The following is a 23,366-nucleotide window of genomic DNA, read 5'->3' as shown; positions in this document are numbered from 1 at the left end:
AGACCAAGCACTTTAAGAGCCTAACCATAAGGACTGCATATGTATTTTAGAATAAAGCAGATCACAAAAATGTAAATAGTTTGCTAGATCCATTACCTTCAACCACAATGGCTGACCTGCATGCCACATGTAAACATGAAATAAACCCAATAGACTGGTTTTGCTACAAATAAGGATTAATTATATCTCAGGTTGCATTTAGTACAGCTTATCTTTCATATGGTATACGAATATACAAATATTGTATATTTGTATACCAGTAGTATATTATATTTTCATTCCTTTAAAACATTTTCATTTTTAGATGTTACTGTTCCTTAGCGGAGTTGCATCCGACAAAATTCCAATTTGTTATTTTGCTTGAAGCAAGAACACCACACACATGTAATTTCAAATGTTGTTCTTTCTTGGCCTTAATGACTGAAATCCGAGATGTTTGATTTAGCACTAAGTCTGGATGAACTTTGGTAAGACATGGTGAGAGACAGACATGCTGACTAGCCATTACATTACATCATGCATTGCTATGCCTGAGACTAATGACATGCTAAGTCAATAATTTCATCCCCTGGCATTGATTCCACCAATGTAGGTTTACGGTCTATGAGACCAGACAGGAAATCAAGAGCAGCTTCTCAGTAGTAAAGTGTAATGCAGCTCCTTTAAATGAAAACTATACACACAAAATGAATACTTACGCAACAGATAGTTTATATTAAAGAATCTTACCAAACTGATATATATATATATATTTAAATAAATAGTGTCCATTTCTTGCCTTGAGCCACCATTTTGTGATGGTCTCTGTGCTGCCTCAGAGATCACCTGACCAGAAATACTACAACTCTAACTGTAACAGGATAAAGTATGGAAGCCAAAGACAGATCTTTGTCCAGTAATTGGCTCTTGTGACCTAACTGTATGGTTTGTTTGTGGATCCTAGGATTGTGAACAATCTTAGGATCCCAAGGGGGCGGCCCTTATTTTTTAAAATGGCAATTTTCTATGTATGATTACCCAATGTTGCATACTACTAAAAAAATATATTATTATGAAAATGGTTTATTTACATGAAGCAGGGTTTTACATATCAGCTGTTTTATGCAATATCTTTTTATAGAGACCTACATTGTTCATTGGGTCTAGTTTTCCTTTAAGAAAATATGAATGTTTTTGGTTTTTAAGTTCTATTGAGCAGGGCCTGCATAACCTCCTGTTTGAATGTATATAATAATAATGTAAACACTATTTATTTAAAGGGACCAAGAAAACGACATACATCTTTTCACTGGCCATGTACTGTACCTGCTTCACATGGCTGCTGGTCTTAAATAAAAAGTGAACTATTTATAGCCAATGTGTCAATGCCACAAGGGACAGGTTTGTCAGGGCAATGTTCATTCCTGCTAACAAAGATGTCCCCTGTGACAATAAGTAGTTCATTTTTCTATTTAAGAGTGTTCAGGACAGAAATCATTTACAAGAAACATCACCCAAGCTATTAGCAGCAACTAACATTTGTGTTGCACCTGGTGAAGGGATAATGCAGCTTTCTATGGCAAATATCTCCTGCTGTAGAAACTGCCCAGTTAGGGGGTCTTTATTTTTCTCTGGGGGGTAAAGTATACTGTTTGAAAAAAAGACTTCCAAAATGCGTGTACTGAACAGCATACTGCTGATTGACAAAGAAACAGGGATGCTTCATTAATCTCTACAGGCCATATCTGTCCCTAGCGGTTTCAAATAGCATGCTTATAGCCACTGCACACTACAAACTCTAGAAAACGTAGGTGTGAATGAGGGCTGAATAGTAAACCTATACGCTATTAGTGCAAGAGAGGGAGCACAAAAGGTGAATATAGTAATGAAGAAAAAAAACATTACAAAACAGCATTATCGCTGCACTAAAGAGGCTCCTTTCTGTTTATTCAGTGTAGTTCAAATATGTGAATGGAGAACTATCATTGTGATATTGCTGATCAGAAGGTAAAATATATGGCACTTACTCTGTAACCATAGCAACATCAAGAATGATTCAATGTATGTAGTACATGCATGAAGCAACAATGCTCCATGATGAAAGCACATTATGGAAAATATAGTGAGAACAAAAAAAAAAAACCCAAAGAAAGATATATCTCTGTCTTAGAGCTTGCTCATGTTGTTTTCATTGATCTGATTTGAAACCACTACAATCTGTACGTTTTTTAGGTGAGTGCTTTTATTTGGCTTTGATACTAACACATTTACTAGTATTGTACGGACAAAGAAATGCTGCTAAAATCCCTTTGCATTGACGATAACGTTGGTTTTGGTGGATAATCCAGGGTCAGAATGAATGATTACCATTATTGTCAGTACAAAGGTATTTTTTAGCACATCGCTGGTTACCCACAAGCACCCACAAAAAATTGCATGATTGCAAAATACTCTATCTAAAATCTCTACATTTTTTAGGCGAGTGCTTTTATTTGGCTTTGGTGCTAACACATTTCCTGGTACTGAACAGACTAATAAATTGCATGATTTTACAATAAAGGGGGAATTCAGCCTGTAGTGATCAGGGCTGCAGGACTGCAATAGGGTTGTAGGGCAAAATGAGTTGAACAAGGCAGCAGGGCTAAAGGGCCAGAACAAGGTAAGCACTTTTACTTTACTAAAGGACAAAAGAATGTGTACAAAATGTAGATTGGGATCTACCAGTAGACCTTTAGTTGGTCTCAAGACACTGTCAACAAACAACTTGTCTAAATCATCCTCCTATTTCATTCTTTTCATTCAGATATTTATTATGTTAAAGTTACATAAGAAATAGTAGTTTCTTAAATATAGCAATATAAATACTCTAATAACTCAATTTCATATTTAAAGGAGAACTCCACAAAAACAAAACAAGCTTTTTGAAAAGTAAATATAATTTTAAGCAACTTTGCAATATCCATCAATTAAAAAATATGCAGATTTTTCATGATTTTTTATGGTTTGGAACAGTTCCCTAAGCCTTGCCCCCTGGGCTCCTGCTGATGTGTCGGACTACTTTGCTGAGCTGGCTAACTACTGTTGCTTTGTATCAGCAGCCATCTGTCCTTAGCCTGCATCCTAAAAACCCCACAATTCCCCGCACACATAATTTCAAATTTTGGTTTGGATCCCCTATAAATATTTTTTTTCCATGGAACAGAATGCTAACAATGCTATCATGGATGTAGATCATAATGGGACAACGTCACTAAAAGCAGACACCACATTAGTAAAGTATGAGTACTCCTGTTATAAGGCATGGGCTAATGTAGTAGAACAAGGTGATAACACTGAAGCCGATTATACAGCAAAGCTGGAAGAGTAAAGAGTATGGCAGAAGAAATTAAAGTGTTAGCTGGGCTGAAGTCAAAAACCTGAAAAAGGGAAGTGTAGACCCCCTGAAACATTGCTCTGTACTTTGTGTGGCAAATCTGGCTAAATAAAAGAATAATTGCACAACAAAATGTGGTGCAGTGTTATGACTTCCTTGGAGCATTCTGCAATATTATGATGTGGCCATATGTCTAGGAACAGCAATACCCTGTATATCAGCAGCCAAGAAGTGTGAGTAGTTCTCCCTACCTATATGTATTCTGAAGTCAAACAATTCATTAGAGTTGAAAGAAAATGAAAAAGCAACAATCTTGGCTACAATAAGTTTTGAAAATCAATTGGAAAACCTGTGGCCCTGCCATTTTCCAAGTTAGCCACTAGCTAAGTATACTGGGACTTGCAGTTCAATACCACCTGAAGTGACAATACTTCCTCTCCTGATCTCTATATTATTTTGAGACAGACAAGTAACAGATAATTACCTCTCCTGTGCAAAGGGAATATGTCTGTACACCTTATTTGAATATAAATATTCAAGTCACAATAACTGTTGCTCCCACACTGTTACATAGATCCTTGACCACATCACCTACTCTCTTACACCCACTGGAATCAGGAGGGGGAGAAATTTCAGTATGATTAATTGTGGTGTGCCACATTTTCCTTCTCAGATGAAAGTGGTTCACAGCTTTAGCATGTTTTATCGCTAAAACAATTTGTATGCATGCAACAATGTTTGCAATTTTGAACATTGCGTTATTATTTGTCTGTTGAAAAACGCTGTGTTAATCTTTTGTGACACTTTCACACCACCTGAATTAAATGCGGTGGTAGAGGAAAAACATTTGAGGTTACCATGAGAACACCACTGAACGACTGAAACTGTTGCAAATGTATAGATCATTGCTGGAACAATTGCAATTATCTGGTGCATTTATATTTATAAGGACTGCTCTGCTCTTGGCTCTCATTTCTATTCAAATTTTTTTTGTTGTTGCAAGAAATGTTTCATTGGACCTATGCTATGAAAAGAAATAGTCTCTCAGTTGAATGGGTTGGTTAAAACACAGTTTCACTGACATAACCATGGTCATTACAAATGGCATGTATAGCCCTGCAATAAAAGGTTTTTGGAAATTAATTTCAACGTTTGGCAGCATTATCATGGCACACTAAGATGTCTGCAGCTAGGAAGTTTCAAACAGGCATTATTTCCATCACAAATTAAATACCACAGTTCCGAGATCAGACTTATATAAGAAGGGTTTACAGATACCAAATAAGAAAGTGCAACTAATTGCTAACAGGGCATTATTTAGGTACCAAGCCACTTTAACAGAGGGTGCACATGAAGTCACTTGCTGTTTTCATTGCAATTGCCCCTGTAACCCTCACCACCCGAGCTCTGCTACCGGATATAAGCAGAGTCTCCCAGAGCAGTTAGAGGAGATTTTTTTATTTAAAAATGTATTCAATTACATAGGCACCTGTGGGCCTCCCCCCAAAAGCTACCACCCTAGGCACAGGCCCTGATTACAAAATCTAATCAAAAAAAGTTGCTGATTTCAACAAAAGAGCAATATTTTCCAACCTTTTACTTAGACTTGCAAACTAAAACCACATGCTTTATTAATAGAACTTACAACCCCACTGATATAGATGAGTCAGTTGCATTGGCGGAAACTTAGCATCCCCGTCTCTGGCATGTCAAACATCATATTGTTGTTCAAATATAACCCCGAGACTACAAAATAAATAACATAGTAAATTAAATTGAAAAAAAGACACGTCCATCAAGTTCAACCTTTTATCTAAAGCCTCTCCAATTTGCCTCAGAGGGGGAAAAATTCCTTCCGGACTCCAAAATGGCAATCGGACTAGTACCTGGATCAACTTGTATTATGAGCTATCTTTCATAACCCTGTATTCCCTCACTTGTTAAAAAGTAGGGATGCACAGAATCCACTATTTTGGATTCGGCCTAACCCCCGAATCCTTCACGAAAGATTAGAGTGAATACCAAATCCGAATCATAATTTGCATATGCAAATTAGGGTTGAAAAGGGGAAAACATTTTTTATGTCCTTGTCACGTGAATTAGGATTCGGATTCAGTTCGGCCAGGCAGAAGGATGCGGGCGAATCCGAATCCTGGATTTGGTGCATCCCTACTAAAAAGCCATCCATCCCCTTCTTAAAGCTATCTAATGTATCAGCCTCTACAACAGATTCAGGGAGAGAATTCCACATCTTCTTAGCTCTCACTGTAAAAAACCCTTTCCAAATATTTAGGCAGAACCTCTTTTCTTCTAATTGGAATGGGCGACCTTGTGTCAGCTGGAAAGACCTACTGGTAAATAAAGCATTAGAGAGATTATATGATCCCCTTATACATTTATACAAAGTTATCATATAACCACTTAAGCGCCTCTTCTCCAGGGTGAACAATCCTAACTTGGTCAGTCTTTCCTCATAGCTAAGTTCTTCCATACCTTTTACCAGCTTAGTTGCCCTTCTCTGGACCCTCTTTAATTCAATAATGTCCTGTTTAAGCACTGGAGACCAAAACTGTACGGCATATTCTAGATGGGGTCTTACCAGTGCTCTATAATGTGCCGATTGTGATGTGCTGATTTTTTACAAAAGATGTATGTATGTATATGTATGTATATTTTATTTGTAAAGCGCTCCTTGAGGGCAAAGCACTGTACAACAAAACTATAAATTAGTAGTAACAAACAAGGGGTCATTGGAATAAAAAGTAACAATAAGAGCTGTAGATAGAGCCGGCACTCCAGTAGAGGGAAAGCAATTGTTTTTTTCACTAAAACAACAACAAAAAAACTTTAGTGTGGACTTTATTTACTTTCAAAGAAAGTTATTGTGTTAATTTAAATTGTACTAGGGAACGGCCGCCAACAAGCATCTACATGTTAATGTCAACTAAGAAAGCGAAGTTGTTTGAGGTCACAAGCAGCTTATGAGAATCATTCCCATTTAGCTCCTCCTCTCATTATTCTTTGTATACAAACATTACAATAAACCATTCGTTTGGAAGTTCCACTTCTGCGTGACTCCAAAGATTCATTCCAGGACATTCACACTGGTTTCCTGAAAAACACAAGCTTTAACTAACAAGGGCAGGATCTTTTCCTGCCTCCAAGGCACAAATCCCTAGACTCTCCTCCAAAAAAAAACTTCTATCCTCTTGATCAAACTTGCCTGTCAAACCTTCCAGCTGTGGTGAACTGCAAGCACCATCACAGTTCCCAAGTCGATGCTGAAAAGCATCCCTTAGGCTTAGGGGCATATTTATAAAGGTTTTCTTAAAAAAAAATTTAGGTTAACCTTTAGTTTTGTCTGATTTTCTTTAGTTCTTTAATACTGCCTCTTTTCAGCTTCTTAAATGGGGGCACAGAAACGAGCAGCCTAAAACACTATTGCTTTGTGAGACTGCATATTTATTGTTATATTTGTTATCTTTCTATTCAGGCCCTATTCTTTCTCAAGACACCACCTGGTTTCTAGGATAAACTGGACCATAGCAACTGGATAATGCTGTAATTTCTAACTGGAGAGCTGCTAAAAAAAAAAAAAAACACAAAACATCATGACTACAGGGGAAAGCAGCAGGTACAACTGCATCTGGGCCTGACGCCCCCCCAATAGGGCCCACCATAGACACCACCACAGACACCACGCACACAACATGTAGGCCCTATGGTAAGAGAGTGAGCACAGCGCTTGTTCCATAGTGAGGGGGGCAGATTTGTGGCGGGGGGGATGCAGCTTTGCAACTAGGCCTGTAGTTCCCTAGTTATACCATTGCCACAAAGAGTACGAAATTAAGACAAAATGCAAATTGTTTCCAAACTTCACTATCTACATTATACTAAAAATAAATTTAACGGTAAATTGCCCCTTTCACCAGTGTCCTAGGACAAGTCCCACAAAGTCTTAGCCTGCAGTCCCTTCCCACCAGGATCTCCAGGTGTTTAAGGCCCTTTACCTTTCTCATGATAAGGAAGAGTGTACATCACAGTTGATGGCATTGGTGGTTCACAAGCTTTGCTGTTCTATAAAAATAGTAACTATAGTAACCATATGGATAAATATAGTAACTATATGGATAAGCCTCATCTTGTCACTTTTTTTTTTTAAAAAAAAAAATTATTGTGCATTTGGCTACTGTAGATATTCATATATACAGCAGCCACCTTAAAGGGGTTGTTCACATTTAAATTAACTTTTAGCATGATGTAGAGAGGTTTCAAATTTTTAATTATTTGTTGCTTTTGAGTTATTTACCTTTTTTTATTCAGCAGCTCTCCAGTTTGAAGTTTCAGCAGTCTGGTTGCTAGGGACCAAATTACCCTAGCAACCATTCACTGATTTGAATAAGACACTGGAATATGAATAGGAGAGGCCTGAATAGAAAGACAAGTAAACAAAAGTAGCAATAACAATGAATGTGTAGCCTTAAAGGAGAAGGAAAGGCATCGTACACTTGGAGGTGCCCAATGTTAGGCACCCCCAAGTGATTGTATTGAATTACCTGAAACCACCGGGCCGGTGCTCAGCAGAAAACTGCACCAGCCCGGGGTTATACCAGTTTGCACCTTTAGTGCTTCTCTTCCGTCTTCTGCTTTCTTTACGCAGCTGCGCATGCGCAGTAGAATGAGAAGCCGAACTTTAACTTAAAGTCAGCTATTTCGTTCAACTGCGCATGCGTTTGTCCCGGGAAATTTGAAGAAAGAATAAGCCTTTCCTTCTTCTTTAAAAAGCATTTGTTTTTTAGATGGGGTCAGTGACCTCCTATTCGAAAGCTGTAAAGAGTCAGAAGAAGAAGACAAATAATTCAAAAACGATGAAAAATTAATGAGGACCAATTGAAAAGTTGCTTAGAATTAGCCATTCTATAACATACTAAAAGTTAATTTAAAAGTGAATCACCCCTTTAATTTGCTGAGCTATTTATCTTTTGGTATGGCAAGCTCTACATGCCCACTTAGGTCAGAGACTAAAGCACTAAGCCAGGCTAAAACATTTCCAGAGCAGCTTTCAGGACCAAGATAATTAAAAAGTGTAATTATAAACTGTAAATAGAGACATGGAAGGCTTTGTGCAAGGCCTACTGCCTGTTGTAAGGACACATCATTTACAAATTGCATTGATTGATGTGCACTGCAGTTACATGTGTTTTGTGAAATTCAAATGCACTTAATGAAAACTATAACATGTCACAACAAAAAGACTTGTTCTTGAGAAAAAAAAACAGCTAAATAAAGTCGCCAGAGGATGCTGGGAAGTGTTGCTTAGATACAGCCCAGGGTGAAGATCACGGCTCTGAAATCATTACTGTGGGAGTTTTATTTAGATCGCTGCAATGGGAAGGGCCGTGGATGAAATCCCAGAAAAATAGCTTCATGCATGCAACAGAAAAGAGGGAACAATGCTCCTTTTGTCACTATGTAATGATGCAATTGTTCTTCATTCTGCACAGGAACAAGCCAAGTGCAATCAAGGTAAAGGTCTGAGGAGGATGTGTGCTCAGTATTATGTACACAACACATAAGGGAAAAAAAGGCCTTCAGACTGTCCTGCCAATAGGCTTTCTCTTTCCGTTGAAGGGGCATGTAAGTCAGTTGAACAACGATCAGATAAGTGACAGTTGCACATTCTTTCATTCACGCTGTGGATGATTTAGAGAGGGCAGCTCAGGGCTGGAGCAGACACGTGAGTCAGCAGCAGCTGCCTGTAGGAAACTGCTGACAGGCTGTATTGTTCTCGCAGACACAAACCAATACACACACATCTACCTCATAAATACTAGATGGTTTTATGTAAATGGGACACAGGCACACCTCCACACTAATGCTTTCTGTTTCCCAAGGCAAGGTCAACATTAACCTCTGATGCAAAGACTGAAATGAGTGTCTTGCAAGGGAGAAAATGCAGGTTTCAACTAGAATATTTCCCCTTTCTATAAAGCTAATTATTCTGCCTATTTGTCACTGAAAGGAATGTCTCCAAGACAAAAACTCTGCAATGTTATATGGTGATATTAATCCCAGCGTGCCATCAAACTTTTCCACACTGGCTGCCCCAAACAACACACATTGAGAATTCCCAGAGAAGATTGTATGATGTACATATATATGCATATGTTAATGTGTAAGATACCATGTTTTGGCTTCTCACTATTTGCCTCATTTACACTATAAGCAAAAAATATCTGAAGGGACACAGGTTTAAAAAGAGAATGAAAAATCCTGAATAAATTTAGTTAAGCTCCCTAATGCAATGAATAGAAACACTGTATAATTCACACATATATCAGCCTTATAGCCTGAAATATCAAAACATAGCAGCAATAATATTTTGAATATTAACATGATCACACCCTTCCATATCATCTGATACTGTGCAATCTTGACTTTCATACCTATGCATTAATTTGCATGTGTGTGCTCCAACACTAGCAGGAGAGCAGTAAATAATGCAGAAGTGGGCAAGTAGAGGTGATCTAAATCATGGAACCAGACTGCAGCTCAAACTTAGAGCAGCAATTCCTTTTCGGTATTCAGTGGTGTGTGGGTTAATACAAACCAGCTACAAATGGTAATCCTTTAGTGACAGAAAGAGCTAAAAAATGGGGCGATCCCCAACAAGATGAAATGTATTTTTGTGTTCTGGGTCTTTTTGGCAGATGGATCAATCAAAATGTTGCTCTGGGGAATGTTTTTTTTTTTAAACCACAAGACTACACAGCAGTGAGCTTCCTCTTTTTTATTACTATGTGCTTATGAAACTGAAATATAATGTAAGCAAAGACTGTAAATCCAGTGTAGCCGATGGATACAATGATAATACGTATGACAAACATGTATAACAAACAACAGACCTTTCCACTGGTGCCTCAAACAGCTGTTGTAACAACCTGCCCAGAAATTGTAGCCTTATTGTAAGATTCCATCTAAAGTCAATAGGAACATTCTTAGCCATGTCCAAGATTTAAAGGTGCTGTCACGAACACGGTACTTCCAACCGCACGTGACTTTAGGTGTGGCTATCAGGGGTCACTCACTCAGTCTCTCACCCACCTTGCACACAGGTTAGACTAACACAAAAGCACCCCAAACACCAACCAACACCCACAAACTCATTCGCTGCCACCATCTATCATTCACAGGCGATAGAAACCTAATGTGACTATTCCCCTGTTCTCTCTAACAGGTAATAACTCACAATACACCAATGCAATACACACTCTCTCACTATAGTCAGTTAGTTCCTACTGACTCAACAAGTACTTCAGTATGCAGAGGGTTAAGGCTCAACTCTTTCAGGCTAGGTTCGTTTAGAGCATCAAAGACAATCTTATTAAATTCTCTTTAATATTATAAAAGGTATAACAGTGCAATATACAAAAAGATGTTACAAAAAGAGACATACATTCAATAATACGATTACAAACAGTTGTAAAATAAAAGGGAAAACATGGAAAACCTATACTTAACTTCAAAGATATAGAATTCCTGGTCCTGGAGGCAAGGGGAAACAAACGGGATAACTTCCAATCGCAATTGGTCCTCCAAAGTAAATCCAAAGTTTAGTCAGAAGAGCTGACTATTTATTAGTGATTTCAGGGCATCAGGTAACTGCACACTCCCCCCTCCCTCAGGAATGTAAGGGGGTGTGGCCTAGCAGGACACAGATTGAGTTTTTATGACCTCCTGTGAGTAGGAACTGGACCAAGAATATAATGACCATAACTCCTTATTGGAACATAGGAGAGAGATGATATTATATTCATTGGTTATTAATTCTCTCAGGGATTCCATAGATACTAAACATCAATACTTTGTGACCTGCCCCTGCCCAGATATTCACATCTAATATACAGAGTACCAAACCTAGTCATGTTTGGACTCGTTGGAAAGATGAAATTGCCTTGAACCCATCATCAGTTTTTTATACTGTTGGTACAACAGGTCTGGGTTCTGTAAGGATAAATATATTGGAGTATACATTATATGTAACCTTTACTTCACCTTTGAGGGTCTTGCTGGGAACTTTAAGTTCTCACTCCTTGGGCTTCCCCCTCCCCATGGAATGGCTCTTATCAGCCAGGACATGGAGGAGGGAATTACAGCTCTGACCCCTCTGACCATAGTGAAAAGAGGCCTGTTATGTGTCTGATTTAGATGCTGGTAGAAATATTTCTCATGATACCTTGGCCTGTTTTATTAACTATTACAGGCCTGTATCATGACACCTCCCCTTTTTAGAGTGAGCAAGGGGAGATTGACTTACAGGTCACTCTTAACCTTGCCACAATAAAAACATAAATCCATAGCCATAGCCAGGTCATTATCGAAATATCCATTCATATTATACAGTATGAGGGATCAGGCTACCTCCCAGGCCTAAAGTCTTGTTCCTTGAGGGCTGTATCAGTATAATCCCAGGTACTGGACTGGTTTGATGTAGGTATACTTCCCGTTTTGCCTCTATCTGCACTGTCTCTGGACAGAGTGCAGGTTTGCATAGTAGGCAATGGTCTATCACTGCTCTCCTCAGGCATCTGACCTATTCCTCCCACCTTGTTCACTGAGGGGCCCTCCAGCCTATCTCTAATCTCCCATTCCCTGGGCCTAGACATAGAAACTAGCTGGCGGCCTCCCACCTTGTTCACTGAGGGGCCCTCCAGCCTATCTCTAATCTCCCATTCCCTGGGCCTAGACATAGAAAGTAGCTGGAGGCCTCCCACCCCCTTGATGCCACCCTGGTCTCCACTGACCTGCTTAGTCTTGGGTTGGCATAAACCACTGGGCTCGTCCTTAATACTCTGGACTTCTGGAAAAATTACTTTGTTGCTATCTGACTTGGGAGCAACTCCTGGTACTGTCAGCCTTTCCTCCTTAGTACTGACCACCTTAGCCCCCCTCAGTACTGGTTCTGGCATGAGGGCTATTCCTGGCCCACCACTACCATCACTCTCCCCAGTCTGAGTGGCATTATCCACTAGGACCCTACTCTGAGTCCTAACCACCTGTCCCTCATGCTTCTGCACTGACTCCTGAGCTTGGCGTAGCTGCTGACCCCCACTCAAGACTTCAGGCATTTTGGGTACAGGATCAGGGATTACACGCTGGAAATCCCTCACTGCCGGTATACTACCGGGCTGCACCAGGGAGACTCCTAGGGGAAACCTCTCCTCCCCCTCTCCCTTCTTATCCCTACTTTGGGACAACACTGGTTCAGGCACTGGTTGACTCTGGCTCCTGCCTCCCAGTCCTCCCTCCCAGTTACTTTGCTGCATTGTACTTTTTACAATTACCTGTTGAGGTGGGTGGCCACACTCCAGCGCGGCTGGACCTAGTGAGACCTGGTCATAGGGCACAAAAGCAGTTATCATGTAACCCAAATCATTCCCCAACAAGACATTTACAGGAATTTCATTAGTTACACCCACTTCCCTTAGACCTCTCCCCGCACCCCAATCCAAGAAAACTTTTGCCACAGGCACCTTTGGGTGGCTCCCACCCACTCCCTTTATGGACAAAGTCTTTCCAGGTATAATGTCCCCAGTTTTTATCATCTCTGGACGCACCAGAGAAAAATTAGAACCTGAGTCTCTTAGTCCCTGAGTCACTTTGTCCCCCACAATCACAGACTGCATATGATGATGTAGATTCTCAGGCTTACCAGACACAAGCATCACAACAGGCTGTCCAGGTGAAGTTGGTTCCTTCTTATGTGGACAGTCAGTCCTCACATGGCCCATCTGGTTGCAGGAAAAACATCGGCGGGTATCCTTTTGCCCCACAGCTGCAACAGACCCCCCAAAATATGAATTCTCACCAGACTGTGGACTGCTTTGTGCGATTCCTCCTGTTGATCGCTCCTTGTAGCTTGGTACAGATGCTCTGCGGTGCTCTGGCATCCGACTAGCTGCATAAGTATCAGCAAGCTTAGCAGCCTGGTCTGCTGTTTTAGGCTCCTGGTCCATAACAAACTGCCGTACTTCCAATGGACATATGTGTAGAAACTGATCTTTGACCATCAAATCAGTTAAATCCTCAATTGTGGTAACATCCAGTCCAGAGACCCATTGCTTAAAGGTAGTTTTCAAACTACTTAGGATATCTGCATAGCTGTCAGCAGGGCCTTTTTGTAGGGAACGAAACCGTTTCCTATATCTTTCTGGAGTAAGATTATACCGGTCAATTAAGGCTTGTTTGATAGCATCATAATCCCCATCGAGCTCTGGTGGTAAATCCACAAAGGCTTCCAGGGCTTTGCCTTTTAACCCTGGGGTAAGGTACTTTGCCCATTGTTCCCGGGGCAGTTGGTACTGTCTACAAGTCCTCTCAAACCCACGCAGGAAGGTGTCCATATCTCCATCCTTCTCCATGGTCGGGAATTTGTCATGGGAAATATGGAAAGGATGGGCCACCCTGGGTTCCATGGACGGTAGGTGTGAGTTTTGTTGCTGGAGCTTTGCTAACTCCAGTTGATGCTGTCGTTCTGCCTGCCTTTCAGCTGCTGCTGCATCTCTTTCAGCTGCTGCTGCATCTCTTTCTGCTGCTGCTGCTGCTGCTGCTGCATCTCTTTCTGCTGCTGCTGCTGCTGCATCTCTTTCTGCTGCTGCTGCTGCTGCATCTCTTTCTGCCTGTTGATATTGCAGGATAAGTTGAAGACGCAGCTGGGGGTCATCTGAACCCAACAATTGCAAAGCTGCTTGCAGGGATGAATTCCTGTCATCCTGCCCACTGCAGCTAGAACTGTCCTCTCGCTGAGAGGATCCAGGAACAGAGTTCATCACTGGGACATCCTGAGTTGCATAGTCTCCTGACTCAGGTGTGTAGTTCTGCTGCTCCTTTTCCACCAAGGCACAAATCAACATTTCCTTCGATTTGTCCACTACATCAATTCCTCTTTGCTCACAGAGATTGATGAGGGTCTCCTTGGTCTGCCTCTTGTAAAATGCTGCCATCTTGCAACACTTTGCCAAAATAAAAGATAGAAAAGAAAAACAAGAAGGGAAGGGAAACTGTTTGCAAGTATGTCTTAATAAAAATAGTATGCACTGAGTTTGTCTTTGAAGACTGTATACTCCTCGCAAGGATTTACAGTTCTTTAGTGCAAGGTTTAATGACTTAACCCAAGCACTAATGCTCTAAATAAAAAATATGCCACCGCTGCCTACCAATCTGTCACGAACACGGTACTTCCAACCGCACGTGACTTTAGGTGTGGCTATCAGGGGTCACTCACTCAGTCTCTCACCCACCTTGCACACAGGTTAGACTAACACAAAAGCACCCCAAACACCAACCAACACCCACAAACTCATTCGCTGCCACCATCTATCATTCACAGGCGATAGAAACCTAATGTGACTATTCCCCTGTTCTCTCTAACAGGTAATAACTCACAATACACCAATGCAATACACACTCTCTCACTATAGTCAGTTAGTTCCTACTGACTCAACAAGTACTTCAGTATGCAGAGGGTTAAGGCTCAACTCTTTCAGGCTAGGTTCGTTTAGAGCATCAAAGACAATCTTATTAAATTCTCTTTAATATTATAAAAGGTATAACAGTGCAATATACAAAAAGATGTTACAAAAAGAGACATACATTCAATAATACGATTACAAACAGTTGTAAAATAAAAGGGAAAACATGGAAAACCTATACTTAACTTCAAAGATATAGAATTCCTGGTCCTGGAGGCAAGGGGAAACAAACGGGATAACTTCCAATCGCAATTGGTCCTCCAAAGTAAATCCAAAGTTTAGTCAGAAGAGCTGACTATTTATTAGTGATTTCAGGGCATCAGGTAACTGCACACTCCCCCCTCCCTCAGGAATGTAAGGGGGTGTGGCCTAGCAGGACACAGATTGAGTTTTTATGACCTCCTGTGAGTAGGAACTGGACCAAGAATATAATGACCATAACTCCTTATTGGAACATAGGAGAGAGATGATATTATATTCATTGGTTATTAATTCTCTCAGGGATTCCATAGATACTAAACATCAATACTTTGTGACCTGCCCCTGCCCAGATATTCACATCTAATATACAGAGTACCAAACCTAGTCATGTTTGGACTCGTTGGAAAGATGAAATTGCCTTGAACCCATCATCAGTTTTTTATACTGTTGGTACAACAGGTCTGGGTTCTGTAAGGATAAATATATTGGAGTATACATTATATGTAACCTTTACTTCACCTTTGAGGGTCTTGCTGGGAACTTTAAGTTCTCACTCCTTGGGCTTCCCCCTCCCCATGGAATGGCTCTTATCAGCCAGGACATGGAGGAGGGAATTACAGCTCTGACCCCTCTGACCATAGTGAAAAGAGGCCTGTTATGTGTCTGATTTAGATGCTGGTAGAAATATTTCTCATGATACCTTGGCCTGTTTTATTAACTATTACAGGCCTGTATCATGACAGGTGCAATAACTATTAATAAACATGGCACCAGTTTTTGTGCCGAATAACATTTAACAACCATTCACATTATGTTTGGAGGCAGTGATGGATAAGTGTTTCCCACTGAAACTGTTCCTTCTGTCCCATAAAACTGTATATTAGTCACCACAAAATTGATTATATCAGAAATAATGATGGGTGAATTTATTCACCAGGCGTGAATTCGCAGGCAAATTTCCACGTTTTGCCGACGACTAATAAATTTGTGAAATTGCAGTGCACATTCACCAGCGAACGCAACGTTTTTAGAACGCCGGTGACAATTCCAACGCCACCAACATTAAACACACGCCCATTGCCTTTAATGCGTGTCAAATTGTCGCCGGCATCAATTCATGAATTTCGCTGGAAATTCGCAAATTTTTCGCCAAAGCGAAATGGGACAAATTCGCCCATCAGTATTCAGAAACAAAGCAGAATTTTTAATTGATTATATTTTCGCAATAGTTACCCTTTAAAAGAAATGTAAACCCTGCCAGTGGTTATGTACTTTCGAATGCTTTGTATTGTCCTTTTTCTATCCTCCCTAACATGTATTATGTGAGGATATTACTGTGACAATAGTGTTGGAAATTTGTTTAAAAAAATAAATAAAAATATGCATAAACCCAAATATAAAAACGCCTTATATTATGAATGTAATTGTAAGTACAAAAGTTGCACATTTTCAGTGGGTTTTAAAGATCTCTCTCTCTCTAAATGGTATTAAAATTAGCACCTGTCTATCCCTTTCCATGCTCTGCTCTACTTATTTTGACTTTTGAAACAATGTAGCAGAACCCAGCACAGAAAACCACATGTGAAGAAACATGCAAGACTGCCTTCTGCTACCTTATTTCAATAGACACAACCAACAGTGCAGAAAGACAGAGAAATTCCACTTACAGTTATTTACAAATAACTTTAAAACCACTGCAAATATTATATCAACCTATTTTTCTAAAGTTACTTAAAAAAACAAACATTTTCTTGCATTTGGCAAAATGTTATTTTTTTTTAGTTCACACCTGTAACAGATACCGTTATATAAAAGACACTACAGGTATGGGACCTGTTATCCAGAACGCTCGGGACCTGGAGTTTTCCGGATAATGGATCTTTTTGTAATTTGGATCTATACACCTTAAGTCTACTAGAAAATCATGTCAACATTAAATAAACCCAATAGGCTGGTTTTGCTTCTAATAAGGATTAATTATATCTTAGTTTGGATCAAGTGCAAGCTACTGTTTTATTATTACAGAGAAAAATAGATTTTTAGACATTTGGATTATTTTGATAAAATGAAATCTATGGTAGACAGCCTGGATAACGGGTTTCAGGATAATGGATCCCATAACTGTATTTGTTTAAAATTTACGCATTTTTATATATTTTGGTTTAATTTTATAAGTATTTTTAGTTACAGCTGCACAGTTGCTCAATATTCAAATTTCTAATAGTATTTAGTTTTATAAAAAGTTGCTTTAATGTTGGTTCTTTTGCCTTTCATTCCTATCACAATCACTCTGCAATAGGTTTCAAGGATCTCTGACCACTGTGGTTCCATTTCTCTGTTATTAAGGAAGCTAGAAAATATACCATAAAACACGAGGACCCGCTTATTTGTGAGAGAAAGAGATACATATCTGTTCAATTAAACTTCTCTGTGTAAGAGCCAAAGTCACTATTTCAAAATTTCAATAAACTGTTACTTCCAAAGGCTATTCTACTTTAACAAATATTAAACATTATTTTAGATTTTTTAAAAATGCCCCTATTATTGATAAACATATATTTAACACAAACCAACACCAGTGTTTTTTAGTGTAATGTAAAAATGTACTGAAAACTATAAAACAGATCTACTGGAGATGACAAAAGTCAGAGATTTCATTTTGTCTGGTGTATGGATTTGCCACCGGCTGTAGAGACCAAAACGTTTTACTTTAAAAACAAATGTAAAAAACATTACAACTTTTATTATATATGAAAGTTAAGTAACTATCAATGTTTTGGAAAACACAAGCACTATATGAAACACAGATGCATAATAAAGGTATGGGTTCTGTTATCAGGAAATCCATTATCCAGAAAGCTCAAATTTACGGGAAGCCCATCTCCCATACACTCCATTTTAACCAAATAATCCACATTTTTAAAAATGATTTCCTTTTTCTCTGTAATAATAAAACAGTACATTGTGCTTAAAGGGGTGGTTCACCTTCAAACAACTAGTTGTTTTCCAATAGATCACCAGAAATAATGACTTTTTCCAATTACTTTCTATGTGTCACTGTTTTTCTAATATTGAAGTGTAAAGCGTCTTTTATCACCTTCTAAAGCAGATCTGGGAGGGGGGGGTCACCGACCCTGTAACCTGTTCTAAATGAATACATTTAGTTGATACATTTCTTATCTTTGTCCCTGCTGAGCAGAATCTCTGAGTTTCACTACAGGCAACTGTTAGACTTGATACAATAGTTGTCAATACTCCAGAGATGCTGGTAAGAGATGTATCAATTAAATGTTGCAATCTGAAAACAACTGAACTGGAAAAATTGTTAGGAAGGTGAACAACCCCTTTAATAAAAAACAAGATATCATTAGTACTACACTATTAGTACTACACTATTGAGTTCATTAATGTTTACATGATCTTCTAGAACACTTAAAGGGCACCAGTTGGGCTAAAATATTATTCCCAACCAAAAGTGTGGGCTAATAGAGACTACACTCCAGTTGGGAGTAACAGCAGATTGTGGCACCCCCTCACTATGCACATGCGTGTGCCCCAACATCAACGCTAGTACCAGGAGCTCCCTCCCGGTGCGAGTGACCTATCGCTGGTGGGGAGCAAAAAAAAAAAACTACTGTTACCCCCAACCGGAGTGCAGGCTCTATTAGCCCCACCTTTGGTTGGGGATAACATTTTAGCCCAACAGATATGAAGATCCAAATTACATATATTGGGTATGCACATTCAAAGAAGTATACAAACAAATGGTGGTATAAAAAAGAATCTCTTTATATCCAGATTACATAAATGGTCCCCAAAATTCTGGATAACAGGTCCCACACTTGCACTGGCAATCAAAGTTTCAGTTGCATTAAAAACAGCAAGTTTTATGGGACACCTTGTATAAGGTCTCATCTAATGCCAAGTCTGCATTTTATGTTGACAGGAATTTCATGCTCTGATCTAGATCCTTTTGTAGCAAAACACATTCATACTGTGAGATAGGAGTTAATGTTGTGACAAAATATAAAAATAAATCCACTCACTGAGAGCTAGCTCATGCCGAGAAGAAAGAAAATAAGGGGACCAATTTAGCTGCAAAGCTTAGTCAGCCGTTTCAACAATGATCCTCAAGCCCATTTCAAGGTTGAAGGTCAACCTCCATTTAGCCACAATATTTCTTTAACAACCCACTGTATTTTGACAGATCACATAACTCCACGCACTATGGATGCACAGCTGATACAGGCAAAGTAAACTTCATGATGGTATAATCCATTTAAAGTCAGCAAAGCCTGTTAGACACAATGAGCTGCTTCTAGCTCATACTTTTTTAAACAGAGATTTATTTATATCATATAGGATGTTCGGGGATTGCTGGAGGTTACACTGTAACAACAGATAAGTGTATGGAGAACTCTCAAACAGGTATGAACAATGTACAGTATGGAGAACTAAAATACATCCAACAAAAACGGCAGATATTGGCAGAGACAGTTGAAACTAGCTGCCCTAGCATGTAAAACTATGAAGGCTTGATTTATTTTAAAACAGATCAATGATTCCAAGCCAAGGCATGACTTTTACCTACAGATTCACAGTTACTCTCTACATTCCCTTCATATTGCCGAATCACAAATTGCTATATGGACTTCTTCTGATTCAACAATATAAAGTGAAAATGTATTATGCAGATTCACGAAAATCCACAATATTCTCTTTTTGTATTGAAAGAGTCAATATTATTGTTGTAGTTCATGCAACAAATCTAGAATTCCTTTCAGAATTTTTACTAGAAAATTCCTACCAGCTGTTGATTACTGGACCTGGGGACCTTTACTACGTTATCGAATAAACACACAACTCTTCCAGATCTCAAATGACTACTAAATTTTGGTGCTATTTACTGAAACACTTCTTACAGAATTTATTTATAAACTATTTGATGTAGTGTAGCGATATATTTACATTTTTGTAGGTGGATTTTTTTACAATTAAACATAAATCTAGAATTCAAAAATAAGAAACAGAATAAAAAAAGATGATGTAGAGAATATTTAGATAAGACACATTAATTCTGACCTTTTGCTATGACCTGCTTCAGACCTAGACAAGGGGGAAAATACAGGGAAAATTCCAAATCAATGTAAAATCCAACATCGCAACTGCTTGTGCATCATCAGACCTCAACACAGCACAAACGACACCCACACAGACTGCTAGCATGAGAATAAGTCATTATCTATACTTTCCCTTTTGTCTTTTCAAACATGGGGAAACACTGGGGGTAATTTAGTAAAAGTCACAAAGTTTTCAGCAGGTCTGCTTACCCAAAGCAGTTTTTATCTGCTAGCCATCTGTTTAAACGGATTCACCTGACTGGTTGGCTATGGGTTACTAGACAGCACAAACTTTACAATGGACTACACACTGCATATGTTAGGCTCCCAGCAGGAGAGTACGTTCAGCGTGTCAGAACTACAACATTTGGGCATCTGCCCATAGTGTTTTGGTAACAAGCAGGATGTTACTGCAGATCGCATTATGTTTACTATTATCCCCACTGGGGAGGTGAATTTACTATTTATGTTTTGCAGCAGAGTGTTATTATCCTTCTCGCTTAAATACACTCGACAGAGGAAATCTACTGATAAAACAGTTTGAACCGCAATGGTCAGAGCCGAGGAAACATATTTTGCTGATGAATCGACATTTGAGAAGTGGCATTAACCCCACTGCTTGGAAATTCAGCTGTAATGGTGACTAAGCGGCATCGCGGAGCATCAGCTTGGCAGTTGTGCTTTTGGGTCAGCGCAAAATATTACTGACACCACAAAATTAATGTGGGTTTTTCTCAAGGATGATCTATTGGGTGAAGGGGTAGACATTATCAATATCGCCTATTTAATATTATGCAGTTTAAAACAAATGCCTGCTGTCACTGGTAATGCATACAGCATACTATGTCTGATTCCATGCATGAAATCTTTGCATATCAACGTAAATAAGCAGCCATTGATATGCTGGTGATCTGGACACCAATCAGAGGCAATGTAGTTTAACAAGGATGTGACATATGCAGAGAAAATGTTAGTTTCATACTGAACCCAATATAACTAGAGGCTATAGGGTAACACTGATTGACCTGCAGTGCTTTTGAATAGGTTGATCTGCAGCTCCCACAGCACACACAGGCAAGCAAAGGTTTTCTGGGGAAGCTAAAAGATCTATTCTACACCAACAACAGATGGAGATCTGAAGGTCAAAGTCTGCTGATCTATGATGTGTGACAAAATCCAGCAGGCAACCTATAGAAGTGATCTCCCACCCTGCAACCTATATGGTCTGTGCAGCAGCAGCGCTGCCAAGATGAATGAACGCACATTGCAATCCTTCTTAGAAGGTGTTAGATAAAGGCACTTCAGTGAAGATTTTCTCTTAACACTTTACATGCCAAAGCATGCAGTGTTAGTTAGGTAAACGCTTCATTCACTGGTATTGTTAATAACTGGCTCTGGCTTTGCCAACACTAAGCACTGAGTAAAAGTAAAAAGCCGCTGCTCAATGTGCTGAGTAGAGCTTCCAGGCTGCAGTCATGGGCAGCTACACTGAGCTGAGCAGAAGCAACTAGCAAGTGGCAGTGAGCAAAGCCGCTTCACCTTGTGCTACCCTGCCTGCTGCTGCTGCCTGCATAACTCACTCATTAGCTCATAGAGACACCTTGGGCTGCCCTGCCACACACAGCTGCATATTGTTTTCCAGCAGCCACTCAGGAGTTAAAGGCAATACAATAGTAAATATGACATTTGCCTCCTCCTCTGTATAAGCAGAACACAACAAGAGCCAAGCTGGGCTTATCCTACTGCTCCCATAGGGCAGCGCTGACCCTACACTGACAGCAGGAACCGCAAGGAACACGTCTGGGATGTCTATGGGCGCTATAACAATGCAGCTGCTGCGCGCAGTGAGGGCCGGAAAAGCGCACATCATATATACGAATATAGCACCAAATGTCCGGCAGAAGCACCGCTAGAATTTATTGGACTACAAATCCCAGCATCCCTTAACATCCGAGGAGCACACAGTGCTTCACATCCAGGCAGCAGTTTGACATCCCGCCCCCCCCAGCCAATGGACTCACCTCCCGTGCACTTTCAATTCCTCCTTCTTTCACTTCATCTGCTATAGCTGTGGCTTTCCCGGCGGACCGTAAAGAGACCCATCACATGGCGCGACCGCCGCTGCTTTTTTATGTTGTTGTTCCCAGCAGGAGCCAAGGAGAGCTGCTCAATCACACCCACCCCCACCGCCTTGCAAAGAGGAAAGCTTTCCGAGGGGAGACGGAGCTGCTCCCGCTGCAGCGCTTGTTTGCGGCTGATGTTTGCGTGCGGAGGTGCAGTTGTTGTTGTCAGTGCAGGCTGTGCCACGGATGCTCTGAATGGACAGATTCAGCTTAATGAGCCTGGGTTGCGCTGTAGTACAAGCATGGCCACTCGCCTGTGTGTTTGTGTATCTCCCACAGTGTGTGACTGCCCCTTTCTCCCTCCTGATTGCCAGGCAGCGTGTGTGACTGCCGTGTGTTTGTTGCTCTCTCAATGACCCGCCCACCCCTCAACCTCTCTGCCTCCCTGCTTGTTTATTGGCTGCCCAAATCGGCTCGGAGACTCGTTACTGACATCTACTGTGAGCTCCTGAGGCGGAGTGTCACATATCCTGTGCTATTGTGACTCACTACACAATGGAGGCATTGTTTACAACAATATTGATTCCCCCCTTCCTTCATGGGAATCTAATGGTTGCTCCCAGCACTCTACTCCATGTACTTGCCATTTCATTTCAACTGACACTGGAGGGAGCTTGCTCTTTTGTTTTCTTCGTGCACCAAACGCATTTATTTACACATAAAAATAACAGATAAAAAACAAACAAACAGATACAAAAAGTATTGTAGAAGTGATGCCTATATTGGCTAACAATAAAAATACATTGCAATTTAGGTATCACTTCTACAATACTTTTTGTATTTGTTTTTTTTATATCTCTTATTTTTGCTACTGGCAAACACAGTTCCACGGTTTTTATTTTGTATTTACACACATAAAAAGTGCACTCAGTTGCACTTAATAAAGTCACTTATTTTGCTGCTGCCTATAATGGCTGTAAACTTGTGGAACTATTGAAAGAATGAAAAGCTGCCCATGAATCTGTATCACCCTTGCCTGCTTTAATATTGTACTCTGTAATCTGGGGCGCTCCACCAATGAGGCGGCAGCACCCTCCTG

The 23,366-nt window shown here is 40.0% G+C and overlaps 2 protein-coding genes across 3 annotated transcripts in view; both read right to left on the bottom strand.

Moving 5' to 3' along the window:
- The window catches only part of bach2.S (BTB domain and CNC homolog 2 S homeolog), a 183,374-nt gene extending 160,449 nt beyond the window's left edge, over positions 1–22,925 (bottom strand). For both annotated transcript variants that reach the window (XM_018265431.2, XM_018265432.2), the window contains exon 1: positions 22,226–22,925. The gene's annotated coding sequence lies outside the window, so the exon portion shown is untranslated. The remainder of the gene's footprint in view (positions 1–22,225) is intronic.
- LOC121394249 lies at positions 11,556–14,652 on the bottom strand. The gene is made up of 2 exons (XM_041564644.1): positions 12,043–14,652; positions 11,556–11,958 (listed from the first exon to the last, which is right to left on the bottom strand). The coding sequence occupies exons 1-2, from the start codon at positions 14,353–14,355 to the stop codon at positions 11,770–11,772; spliced, it is 2,502 nt and encodes an 833-aa protein (XP_041420578.1). The 5' UTR covers positions 14,356–14,652; the 3' UTR covers positions 11,556–11,769.
- Positions 22,926–23,366: the final 441 nt, after the last annotated feature.

The sequence above is a fragment of the Xenopus laevis genome, chromosome 5S (assembly GCF_017654675.1).
Source record: "Xenopus laevis strain J_2021 chromosome 5S, Xenopus_laevis_v10.1, whole genome shotgun sequence".
NCBI lineage: Eukaryota > Metazoa > Chordata > Amphibia > Anura > Pipidae > Xenopus > Xenopus laevis.
This window is presented reverse-complemented; position numbering and strand designations above follow the sequence as displayed.